Source organism: Penaeus chinensis, chromosome 12 (assembly GCF_019202785.1).
Source record: "Penaeus chinensis breed Huanghai No. 1 chromosome 12, ASM1920278v2, whole genome shotgun sequence".
NCBI lineage: Eukaryota > Metazoa > Arthropoda > Malacostraca > Decapoda > Penaeidae > Penaeus > Penaeus chinensis.
In genome coordinates, this window is record NC_061830.1 from 667,306 (window position 1) to 679,805 (window position 12,500).

Below are 12,500 nucleotides of genomic sequence, written 5' to 3' on the forward strand. Positions count from 1 at the left end.
CTACAAAAATTCCCCATAAACTTACATGAAGGTGATTTTCTTTCTACATTAAAATGTCTGACAATACACGAGTAATACCATCATAAAATCGAGTATTTACAGTAATTATGACATTTCTTACTCTGCGCAAATCGATGTGTATGGTCCATATTACGGGCAAGAGGGAACTGAAGAATTGCGCGCGATTTTCAAAATCAACAATGTTACCGCATGAACAGCGCACGAAACCTTTTGAAACTTTTATTCAATACCACATCCGCGTGACATTTGTCACGAAAGCCAAAAGCATTACAGGAAATGCTATAAACCAATCACAAGGCAAGGAAAGCAAATATACCAAATCTTTGCTCAAAATGGATCTCAGGTGCGTAGGTTGTGACCCGCATTACTATAGAGTTATATCTGATTATTTTGAAGAAAAAAAATGATAACGCTGTAGAGTTCCTGAGAGCACACGGTGTTTTGCCAAGAGCGGTAAGTTGCCCGCATTGCGATTTACCTTGCAAATATCGTGAAGATCGACATATATGGTATTGTGGCAGATAGAAAAAATAGCAAAGACAAAACGGCGTAAAAGTTGCGTTTTATCGACCAGCGATTACAAAGGCACGTTTCTAAGCCAACTAGCGTAGATTGGAGGAGTTTTTGTTCTGAAGTAACCGAATATTGGTTACAAAATCAAAATTCAATAGGAGGTGCCGGTGTAATACTTGAGATAGACGAGACGCTGCTCGTGCGCCGTAAGTATAAGAGGGGCAGACAGTTGAGCCAGGTCCCGGGCGAAGCTAGAACTTCGCAAATCATAAAGAAGAAGAGCCAGGTGTGGGTCTTTGGGGGTATTGAGCGTGTGAGTAAAAGGAAATTAATTGTGCCATTGGTTGACACTGACCGCAGTGCAGACACGCTCATACCCCTTATTAAGAAATATATAAAACCAGACAGTGTGATATACGGTGATGGATGGGCTGCCTACCGTAACCTACAACACCATGGTTACATGGTGTTGAAAAAGAATTGATTAATTCATGTTTTTCACAAGCGGCAGAATTATACACGCCGCAAGGCGGGAAAGAAAGAATTCTTCCGTCACCTGCCCCCCCCCCCCCCCCCCACACACAGTTCCTCTGGATGGTAGTTCTTCAGAGAGCGATTAAAATCGGGTAAGAGCTCACACTTACCTGATTGCTTGTATGCATATGGTAAAATAAAACCTAATACAAAGCAAATACCTTTTTTCGCGCACGTAAAGACATATTTCTTCTGAAATACCGATAATAAATTATTAATGTGTGAAACAGTAAGACAAGGACACCATGTATAACGACCAATTACTGACAACTTGGCGATTACAGACTGAGAAATTCTAGCCAATGAAAACTTCAGGCAATGACGTCACAGTTTTCTGACCAATCAAAAACAGTTTTTTCGGAAAGCCCTGCCCTCGCCCATGGAAAACCTTTAGTGTGTATCTGTCCGGTGGTCAAGGAAGTGTACGTGTGAAAAAAAAATATAGTAGCCGGCAGAAATGTTTACAAATTGCGAAATACACGTATAACTGGAAATATTGCTACGCCGAGGACGTGTTATTGTAAAACTTAATAACGGAGACGGGACGATATAAGGTTAGTAAAATTTAAGTAACGTTTAACGAGAACCGCCGAAATCTACATAGTTATTGCACGAAGTACATTTCAAGTAATAAGCCAATTAATGTAATAAAAATGCATACTTTTAATAGGATAATAATACATGCATTATTAATACAAATTATTTCCGATTTGGCTATTGCAACCGACCGCAGTGGGTGTCGTGGCCGCGCGCGACGAAATCAGGCTAAAGCTTTCATAATTCCGCGGGACGAGCAATAAGGCTTGGCTGCGCGGCCTGAAGCCTCGCCACGGCCTCCGAAGTATTTTCGGCTCAGGCAAAGGTCAATAAGTTCCATCTTACATTTTAAGACAAGTATAAGTATTGAACGGTTACCATATTTGACGACAATCATCACTAAAGTTTGCAAGGTGTGTTACAAAAATGTGTAAGTTTTTTGTTTGAGAATAAAATTCACGGAGACTGCGTGTGCCGTTGCGGCACGGTCTCCGTGCGCGACACGTAACTGTCAGTAGCGCTTTTTTTTGTTTCTTTGCTTTGTATTTATTATCGCAGTCAATCAAAATACCGTTGTTATTTGAGGAACTATTAATGAAGCTTGTGTATGAATTTGAAACGGTCATCTGGAAACTTTCGAAACGCATTTTCATATTGAAAAGTTGATTGTGCCCAAACATGGTTTGATTCATTTGTATTGTCCGTCAATCAGGCAAAAAATAATCCTGGATTTAACCGCCGAATTGTATACCGTAATTGCATAGGTGAAACATGGCCACTGTCCCCGTAGAGTTTCAACAAACCCGATTTTAAGTTAATTTAGTGTTTTTCTTGTTTTTCTGTGTGTAAATCATGCTAATTACCCCCCCTTAATACAGTGCGAAGCCGAATCTTACACATTTGATCAACTTTGCCGTCGGGGAATACAAGTTCCGCTACTCATCAACGAGTCAAATGCGACGGAAAGCAACAGCATAACAGCGTTAAACTACGAGGGGAGATTACACTCCAAAAAAAGTGGTTTCGAAAGTCGGAGGCTGGATGAAACTTAACATTTACCAATCTTTTTCCTTTATTTATGGCATTACCATTAATGTGTAGATTATTTCCACAACTTTTTGTCCTCAACAAAAATATCTTCAATTTGCCTTCCCTTACTACATCCAAACCATAAAGGATAACCAAGGGCAACAAACCACTAAGTGTAACCTCTCAAAATGGAGTTATGAATTATTTCTTTTTTGACGTCAAACTATCTGGAAGTTCTATGGAGCCTTAGCCTTTTATCCCAAGTGTGTTGGTGCAGCTCGATTTTCACCTTGAATTGGGGTATTCAGCACGTGTGTTAACTGTAGCTTGTGCATTCCATTTTAATTTATTTACTAAGGTTATTTCAGCTTACTAGGCTAAATTTTGTTAAGTCTATTTGCAGAGTATAGAGCTCAAAGGAATATTTTTCCCAAAGATGTCTTATGTAATAACAGTTTTACTAACCAAGATAATTTTTTGCCCTATATGTACTGTGCACACTTCAAGTAATTCTTTCCAGCTTTTATTTTCTGCACACACTGCATAAAATAAAAATTAGGTCCCCCACCCCATGCCACAAAATGTGGCATGCAGCTGTTTGCCGCAGCAGCACGCCAAAGCGTTATGAACCGGTGATTCAACTTAATGTACCAAACTCCCGCGCTCAAAGTCGGCGCGTTGCCATTGATCACCAGAGCATAGAGTTTGTTTTTAGTTTTTAGTTTTCTTCACCCGTCACCAAGGGGTTAATTGAATGAAAGGAAACAAGAGGGGGGGATGGTATGACAAGGAGGATTTGGGGTCAAAGCTCCTGGGTTAGAAAGGTTTTGGGTTCTTGCAGCAATCTTTATGGTATTCTTGCATTAAGAATGGGGTTTATTTGTTCTTTCGTTCAAATTGGTAAATCGAAGCATTTAAAAGAAAGTAAAAAATCGGAAAATCCAAACCAAGATTTGGTCATGGATGATTTGTTCTAAAATGCAGACAGACAAGTGAACTCTTCCTAAATGCACAAACTATCACAAAGATTGCCATATAAACCAAAAGCCTTCCAATCACCATTTTTCCAAAGCCAATGTAGTTATTATTCTACTTAACAGTAAGCCAATGAACTTCAAATTTTTGTTAGTGCAGAGGACCTTGTGTCAATTATACCAATGGCAAGTACACTTGAACTGTTTTTCAGTGCTAAGCTATCTAGTACAACTCCTGGGCTGAGGCAAGTTCAATCTGGCCATTTCCCGGTAACATTTATATTAAAGAGAAAAGTATTTCTTGAACCTAGGACTGTGTCTGCCTGAGACAGCTCCTGTATCTTTTGTGTCCTGGCAAAGGCCAACAAACCTCCACCATATATATTCAGAATAATAAGGCTTGAATTGCCTGTGGGGCTGAGGCCACAGTGAGCATTTGAGTCACAGCAAGGGATAAATATTGTAGGATTACCTTGACTTTTGGGTGATTGTTTTCTACAGTCAGTGTTGTCTTTTGGGCTCATTAAGAGACTTAGGACTCATTTTCTCTCCTTAGTTTTCATTCCAAGACTTACTGAACCATCTAGTAGAGGGGGTGGGGGGTGATCTGATTCATGGATAGAATTGATTTGTAATATATTCACATATAGGTCATCTTCATCTTTTTTGTTGGGCTTTATTTGTCCAAATCAGATTACCTACCTCCTCCTTGCATTTTGCACACCCTACCATCATATCTATTTTCAGTCAGTTTAAGATATAAGTATGGTTTAATTATAACTGACATAATCAATTATGATTATTAGGTATTAAAGAGCTTGCAACTAGCAATCAACCTGGGAAGCAGATGCACAACTTGTTTATGAAATCACAGATGCCAAAAATGATGCTCTAGTTAAGCTGGTGATCGCCAACTAGTGAACATGGCAAAATTCACTGGTGATATTTTAGCTGCTTTTTATTTATTTTGTAGAAATTGATATGATACCTGGATTATTATGAACATATTAAGATCAAAAGACAGTGGGCAATAAGCATTTGGAAATGTAGAGGTGGAATGGTTGCAATCTGAAGGCAAATAAAAATTCTCTCTTCAGAACGGTATTTTCCACATGCAAATTAAAAATTCTTTTCGAGGCTAGTCAGGGGCATTGCTGATATCAAACTCCAAAATTTGTTACTGGCAGATGAAGGGCTATGATTTCATAGGAAAATGTGCAGTTAACCCAATGCCGCCGGGTGGTTTCCCAATACGAAAGCCCTCACTCCTGGGTTATATTTGTGGTGTCCTGGGCCCTACTGCCTGGGGATCGTGTCGTCACCATGCATGCCCCTGGAAAGTGGGACCATAGTCCAGGCATGCCATGGTATGTACGTGCATACCACCTGGCAGCAATGGGTTAAAAGGGGAAAGATAAGTGAATGGGTAGTAGGTAAGGCATGATAGAGATAAGTCAAGTTTCTAATTCTTACAACTTATTAGAGAGAACATACTGTATTCTCTGTCAAAATGGTGCTGGAGGAATTTTATTGTGCTTATTTCCACTGGGGGCAGGACTTGCTCAGCTGGTTTGTTTGCCACCATGATCAGCTTCACATCTGTAAAAAAAAAAATAATAATAATAATAATAATAATTATTGAAAAAAAAAAAAACTGGATGTTAAAATTTATTAACAATACGATGATTCACATGAAAAAATCACAAAGGTATCACAATCTAAACTCTACAATGCCATTGCCAGAAATTTCTATCTCACTCGTTTTGGTGACTTCTGACAACTTTCTGGCCTTTTGACTGGGTATTCACATGACTTGCTTTAGCAAGTTGTGACACCCTAGCCATACCCATCATGATGAGTTGGTTTTTCATGACAGCAATAGGCATGTCTGGCTATAAGAGGATAATGTAAGAGTTCATCCAGTGAAAGAAATGAAATTTTTCATATATGCAATTAAAATATAGATCAGAAATACATGGCTAATTTTTTTTTTTTTTTTTTTTTTTTTTTTTTTCCTATCTGCCTTTAAAATATAGTTATCAAAAGTTTGTAACTACAGTCAAATAATAAAGTTCAACTGCAGCTGACAAATGTACTTGTAAGTGTAGATACTGATTACCAATTGTAAGTGACATTTAGATTAACTGTTGCTCTGGGTGTATTGCAGATGAAATAACACTTTCTATGGGCTGTATTCTCATCATTTTTAAGTGTATTTATTGTTTGAATGAAACTGATGTAGGATATGGGTATGGCAGTGAGTACATAGCTATTACATTTATGATTGTGACAAATTATAGTTACCGAGAGCGATGCACTGAGATGGAGGGAAATGGACACTGCCATCTTATAGAGCATTAAAAAATTGAGTAAGAAGCAAAACAGGTACATCTGCAGTGGCCTCATATTTACTGGGAAATAAAGAAATTATTCCCTGCATGCCACTGCTTAGAGACCATAACACCTTCACACAGCCAGAGTTCTTAATGTATTTTCTGTAAGTTGGCATGAAGTGCTAATAAAGGGGGGTACAGGGGAGGAGCTTGTCCCCCTCTCTCTAGGGAATAAATATAAGGTAGGTAAGATTAGGTTCAGATACCCTGGTTTTAGGGCTTTGTCTCTGGAGGTGCATTGCTCTGGTATCTGCATAAAAAGTAGAAATGGGATAGGTGGTAGGTAGCTAGTGGTGAGTGGAAACCAACAAAGAACTTATCTTCTGTTTTTCCATGGCAGTTTCAGTAATGGCTCGTGGACATCAAAAAGCCCAGTCTCAAGCAAAAGCCCTAGCCAAGCAGGCAGCCATCAAGTCAAAACAGGGCCACAATGCCAATGCCCAGAAGAAAGCAGCTGCCAAAGCCCTCACCTATCAGTGCCCTGTTTGTCGGGTGAGTTATGAGCAGTGCTTCATGAGAAGGGAATATAGTTCATGCCTTCTCAGTTTTCTTAATACTACTATTTTTGTTGGCTAATCTTCAAAAAGTTTTCAATTATAGAGCATGGCATGGAATAATGAGAGCATCTGTAAATTTTAATAATTGTCCCTTTTAGCAGTGCCAAAGTTTTTGGGTGGCTGAACAAGTTTAAGTGCTAGTCAGTCATCAGTGTAATGCCATTCAGTAATAGCAATCCATGTGCTCCCTTTACCCATATGTCAGTTGTCATAGAACATAGGTATGCCCAGGGTAAGTGATATTAAAGTAGTCAGTTGGTAAGACAAATAACTTGTTTTTCAGAGCATGATGCCAGACCCCAAGACATTTAAGCAACACTTTGAGAACAAGCATCCAGGTGCTCCCATGCCTGAGGAACTCAAGGACATCTGATGCAATGAAACGAAGAGCTGAGGTTGAACTTGCACACTGTTGGGGCTCCAGCAAGACGTGACCCGTCGTCATCTGAATTGTCGGCAGTGTTTTAAAATATGAATCTATTGATCAGGATGAAATAATTATTTGGAAAAAGGGTGTGAGAGGCCAGAATTTAAAGCCAATCCAAGATTTCTGACTTAGATTTTCTACTCAGGTGTACACATTTTATTTTCTTCACTATCTTAGAAATGCTAAACAAAACTTTTCTTAATTTCAGTAGAGTTTAAACTTGATTTTTAGTAGTTTCAAGACTCAATAAAATCAGTTTTCCTTTATTTAGCCTCAATTTTTTTCTTTGTAGTTCACATAGAGATATGTTTGTTTCTTAGATTCTCAAAATCAGGAAATTACACATTGTATTGGCTTATATTACAACTTTGGCAGAAAAACCAAAAATATACGACGACACAACCTATTGACTTGCAAAAGAAGTCAGGATTTTAAGAATATACATTTGATGATAGTCTGTGATATTTAAACCAAAATGCATGTTCATTTCATCATTTTAACATCGGGCCCGTTGCTGTCCCCCTCCGTGGTGCAAACATTGGACTCGGCTGCTCGCTTCATTTAAAGTTATCTGGTAGGAGTTGATGCTGCTACTTGACATTGAAATGGATTTTTTTTTTTTTTCTTTCTTTCTTTTTCTTCTTTTCTTTCTGTCTGTCTTTTTCTTTTTTTCTTTTGTGTCAATAATTTTCTTTTTCTTCTGGGAACCCCTGGATATTTATTTAGGAGCCCATTATGTCCCTTTAGAATATGCCTCAACTTTTTTTGATAATCTTTGGTCAGATTTTCCTAAAAGCTCCTTATTTTACCTCATGTCTAGAACAGTTTGTTATTGAAAAGGAAGACAAATTATAAAATAAAAACAGACAAGCAAAACAAAAAAAAAAATACATGAAACATTCTGTATGTGACCTGTGACCACCCATGGTTTTACCTGAAGTGAATTTCAGTGTTCGACCCTGAGGCCTTTGCGTAGGCCCTGTCATTATATCTCTGGTAAGTAACATGTAGATGATGCTAAGAAGACATTATCTCCATAGGCATTTGGTCCTCATTGCTTATCTAGCAAGTTTTTCCTAGTATTTCTTTAATTGAGAATTCAGCAAGCACCTGCAGTCACAGGTGGTCTCTCTCCTGTCTTTGCTTGGTTAAAACTTCAGTTTCTGTCTCTCTGCCTCCTCCTTCACATCACCCATTCCAGTTTTTGGCTAATATTCAGAGAATGAGAGGCTTTGTGGAGGTGCACTTTCTTCTCACAGCCTTTGTTTCCTGAATTTCAGGTCAAGCTTCTCCAGAGGACCAATTTGTCCCTCTGTGACTTATTGTATGACTTCATGCAGACTCCCTTTTTTATTATTATAATTATTCCTTTCTCACATGCGAAGGCCATTTGTTTGTTGAGAAATTGTCATCCTGGGTTCCTTTGCTTGGTTTTGTGCATCTGAAAGTGTACTGTACTTTTTTCTCTCATTATTTTCAAAGGAATCCCAAATAGTCTGGAGATCTTGCTGTCATTGCCATAAGTGTCATCCCATACACCAAGTAAAAACATTATTAGCTCAAGGTTTTATTATATTTTATATATAATCCATGTAAATCATGGGGATAATAAAAGTGTTACCACAAATCTGTGCTTTTCTTTTCTCAAAGATGTGGTTCATGTATAAAAAAAGAAGAATGAATATTCTATTTTTTATACATAAACCACATTTTTGAGTTGCCTGCTTCTCATGAACAAAAGTTTTTATTATTTAACTAATATGAAAGGAATATTGTGAATATGGAAAGCCTGGTAGACCGAGTAATTCCTTGGCCTGATCGTAATTACAAAAAATACACATATTCTGCTCACCACAGGAATAATGGTTTACAGCAGAAACATTCACTTATTTTTACAAAAAAACCAAAATGGCTTGTAAATTATACATTTTCTTGTATACAAAATGCATAAAGAATCTTGAAAAAATATTTCATGGGTAGAGAGTTTCAAATTATTCTGTTGGGAGCTTCATGATCCACACAATGGATACCTTTGGTCTACAAAATATGGTTGAAACTGTCAGAACATTACTGTTACGAAAGAAAATAAGTTAACCATCTATATTTTTTTTAATCTTTTCAAGTTCATTATTAGTTTAATCCTCTAAAAAAGTTCCAGATTTGAAGAGCATTACAATGTGGAAAAGTGAAGCAAACAATACTACCTCTTGTAAATGGGTTGCCTTATTAACTTCCCATTTAATGGACACCAGATGTGAGAAGCCCTACTTGAGCTACACCTACCCAGTGAAAACTCATGATACAAATGCTCTGAAATTGTGAGTGGGATGATACCAGAATATGAAGAACTTGTATATCACTTCATGCTGGTCTCTGTCAGTCCCTAAATTCTTATCCCCCTGCATAGAACTGTTCTAATATGAAAGTTGTATGAACTGCAATGTAATAGGTAAAAGATAAAGATGTACCGTCTTCTCTGCTTCCACTTTGATACCATTGTGCAAACTGCCAGTTTCACCTTGAATTCAGAGTACATACTTTACGTCAATGAGCATAGGTTTCAGATACTAGAATCAAACTAGCAGTTCAAACACTTGCAAGGGCTGAGTCATGAACTTGGAAGTGGATTGGACGGTACACCCTCAAGTGATTCTGTAATAACATACAGCCACATCCACAAGATTTATTAACAAATCCCAATGCATGGCAAGAATGAGTGCAAAGGATATCATAAGCAAGAAAACCACAAACTTAAATATTACATCAAATGATGCCCACAGATCTAACAGTGATTCCTGGGCACATATACATGGTAGGTCATCTCAGGCTATTTTAGTTTCTTTGAGCCCACCTTGGATTGTGATGTGTCTACCCATGCATGAATTGGCCCTTGAATAGTTGGGGCTAAGAGATCAGTGAGCTGTATTTTGCAGAGTGGAGGCAGGCATAACCATCACTGTGGCAAATATAGAATAGGGAAGAACGGGATTACATAATTCTTTTATATAAAATGTCCCCCCCAATCCCTTGCCTGTTGTTGTCGTGGGGGTACTTAGGAGGCGGAGACTGGGACCCAATGCTGGGGAACTCCCCAACCTTGGGACTCAGCCCTCAACTCAACAAATTTTGCATGTTTTTTTTTTTCCCCCTCCTACTTTTTCCTTTCTGTCCCTTCACCAACTCCTTCTAATATCCACTTCCTAAGGTGTGAGAGCCGTGCTGAAAGGATGAAAGGCTGACTTTGTGCCAGTCCTGAACGGCCTGAGGGAGCCATGGGCACGGTATTCCCCTGCTTGTCTAGCCCTTACCCCTCAAGCAACCCTGAGGGGTAGACCGTTTCTCTCCCCAACATATTCCAGGCTTATCATGGCCAACAATGAATAACCATTAACCATACCATTATTAGAGGCAATGAGGCTTGCCTCTTCATCAAATAGCTCCACCAATTCAAACTCGCCCGATTCCCTGACCCCAGGCTCTCCTTTGACCACGGCTCTGAACACTACAACTAATACCCCCTCCTCAATGCCGACTAGTACAGTATCCACCCTAATCAACACCCCAGGAGACATTTCTACTCCCAACATGCTCAACTTCAACAACTATACCCCCACAACCTTCTTCATCAACTACCCCATCATCCCTTATTACTACCTTACAACCTTATTGTCCACCTCCCCATAACACTACCTCCCTCAACACTACTCCCTCTTCCACATGCCCCCGTCCTTCTACTACCCCCATCTCTACAAAATTCTTAAATAATCTATTTAGCCCAGCCAAATGGGACCGATTTTCGTGATCCCTCCCACAACTTCTCACACTTTCTGCTTTGACAACCTGTTTTCATTCCTCAAATGCATATACATCCTTCACTTGATCTAACCCCTATACATTACCTTACCCAACCTTAACCCATTTACTCGTCAATCCTTTGCCCAACTTTGACAACTAATCACTAACTGAACCACCCTTCACTACCATTTACTATAGTGCTATATGACCTTAGATGTCTAGCACATTTATTTTGCTTTTAACCATTAACCATTTATATAAAATGTGTAACTGGCAGCTTGATGTCACAATTTCATCAGAATTACAAATAAATTCACATTCATATCATTAACTTATTGCCATTCAGCGGCATGAACATGCATCTCAACGCATGACTGGACTCCTTTCCCAGTGGCACCTCCATGCCAAGAGCTTGCTCAAAGTTATTCACTTGCAAGGCAATAACTACAATCACTAAGGAGTTACAGCATCTCAAAAGTAAGCTTAAAGTCACTCATTAAACCAAAATTAGAGAGTGCAATTTTTCCCTTAAACATCCAACTGACCTTGGCCAATATGGCAAATAAAACTCCTGTTGGCATTGGGGTAATCTGTTATTTACTTAATACCTTGTATTGGGATGGCATGATATACATGTCCACTCTGATTTTATTGATTATGTTTACACTTAGATGGCTCCCCAAGTTCTCAGTCACCAAGGAGTATATTCCTGTTTACACCAACCTCATTGGTTTACACTTTTCCTTAATTTGTTCTATGATTTATTGCTATTAGTATATTAATACCATTATCATAATTAAGATAACAATAATAATTACATTATTGATACTAGTAGTATTAAAAAATCAATCAAGCCACCTGTTTGCAACAAAATTCACAAAGGACAGTCAGTGTACCCAAGTAATTTTAGTTGCTATGCTAATATTAATATAAATAACATTCATATAAGCCATAATGGTAACATTAACATTAAAAAGATTATAAAGCATTTGGTAAATAACACAAATTTAATCATTAATAAGACATTTATTTGTGAACATCATTCTGAAAACTATTTGCATAAATTATTTCAAAGTCAAAATTAAATTAATTACATAATTTGTGTAGTCTCTCAAAATAGAAGTTATAAATTTTACACTAAACAGCATTAAAAACATCTTAACTTGCTCAAAAATAGACTATTAGTGTTCAACTTGTACGATTACCACATCTATTAACAGTCAGTTCAAATGAGTATTACCACATTTTCCCTAGACATTACATAATATTTTCTGCAACTTAGAAAACTTTCATTGAATTTTCAAAGAGGGTTGCCAGGTCTTCCTCACTCTGTTCCCTTGGTGCCAGCTTTGTCACTCGATGCTGTAGAAAGAAAATTGGTTTTACATTTTGCCAATACAAACTTATTCACAATGCAAAATGAAAATGAGGGTTGCATAACTGATTTTAAGTGCTCAGCATGAGTCAAGCTTTGGAGGGTGCAATTACCCCTTCTGAGCCCTCCTTATGATGTTACTCTTTTTTCACCTTTTTTTTTTTTTTCTTCAAAATTATCATCACCAGTCTTATAATAAACACGTTGCTATTGTAGTGAAAAAGGCAGCACAGCCCAAATTGATGCACATAATCTGGTGATATCTTGCAAGAGGTATTTTCTGTGCCAGCCATAAATGCCAGATACATTCAATAATATTTTCTTTAATCAAATATTTATATTTTT

General features: G+C 38.0%; 2 protein-coding genes across 3 annotated transcripts in view; one reads left to right on the forward strand and one right to left on the reverse strand.

Annotated features, from left to right (window-relative positions):
• LOC125031137 (zinc finger protein 706-like) overlaps positions 1-8,612 on the forward strand; it is a 9,806-nt gene extending 1,194 nt beyond the window's left edge. For both annotated transcript variants that reach the window (XM_047621670.1, XM_047621669.1), the window contains exons 2-3: positions 6,342-6,493; positions 6,842-8,612. In XM_047621670.1, the coding sequence (XP_047477626.1) occupies positions 6,350-6,493; positions 6,842-6,931 (234 nt within the window). In that variant the 5' untranslated portion in view covers positions 6,342-6,349 and the 3' untranslated portion in view covers positions 6,932-8,612. The remainder of the gene's footprint in view (positions 1-6,341; positions 6,494-6,841) is intronic.
• A 3,178-nt stretch (positions 8,613-11,790) lies between these two features.
• The window catches only part of LOC125031104 (hydroxyacid-oxoacid transhydrogenase, mitochondrial-like), a 9,604-nt gene continuing 8,894 nt past the window's right edge, over positions 11,791-12,500 (reverse strand). The window contains exon 10 of the mRNA XM_047621601.1: positions 11,791-12,142. Within this exon, the coding sequence (XP_047477557.1) occupies positions 12,059-12,142 (84 nt within the window). The 3' untranslated portion in view covers positions 11,791-12,058. The remainder of the gene's footprint in view (positions 12,143-12,500) is intronic.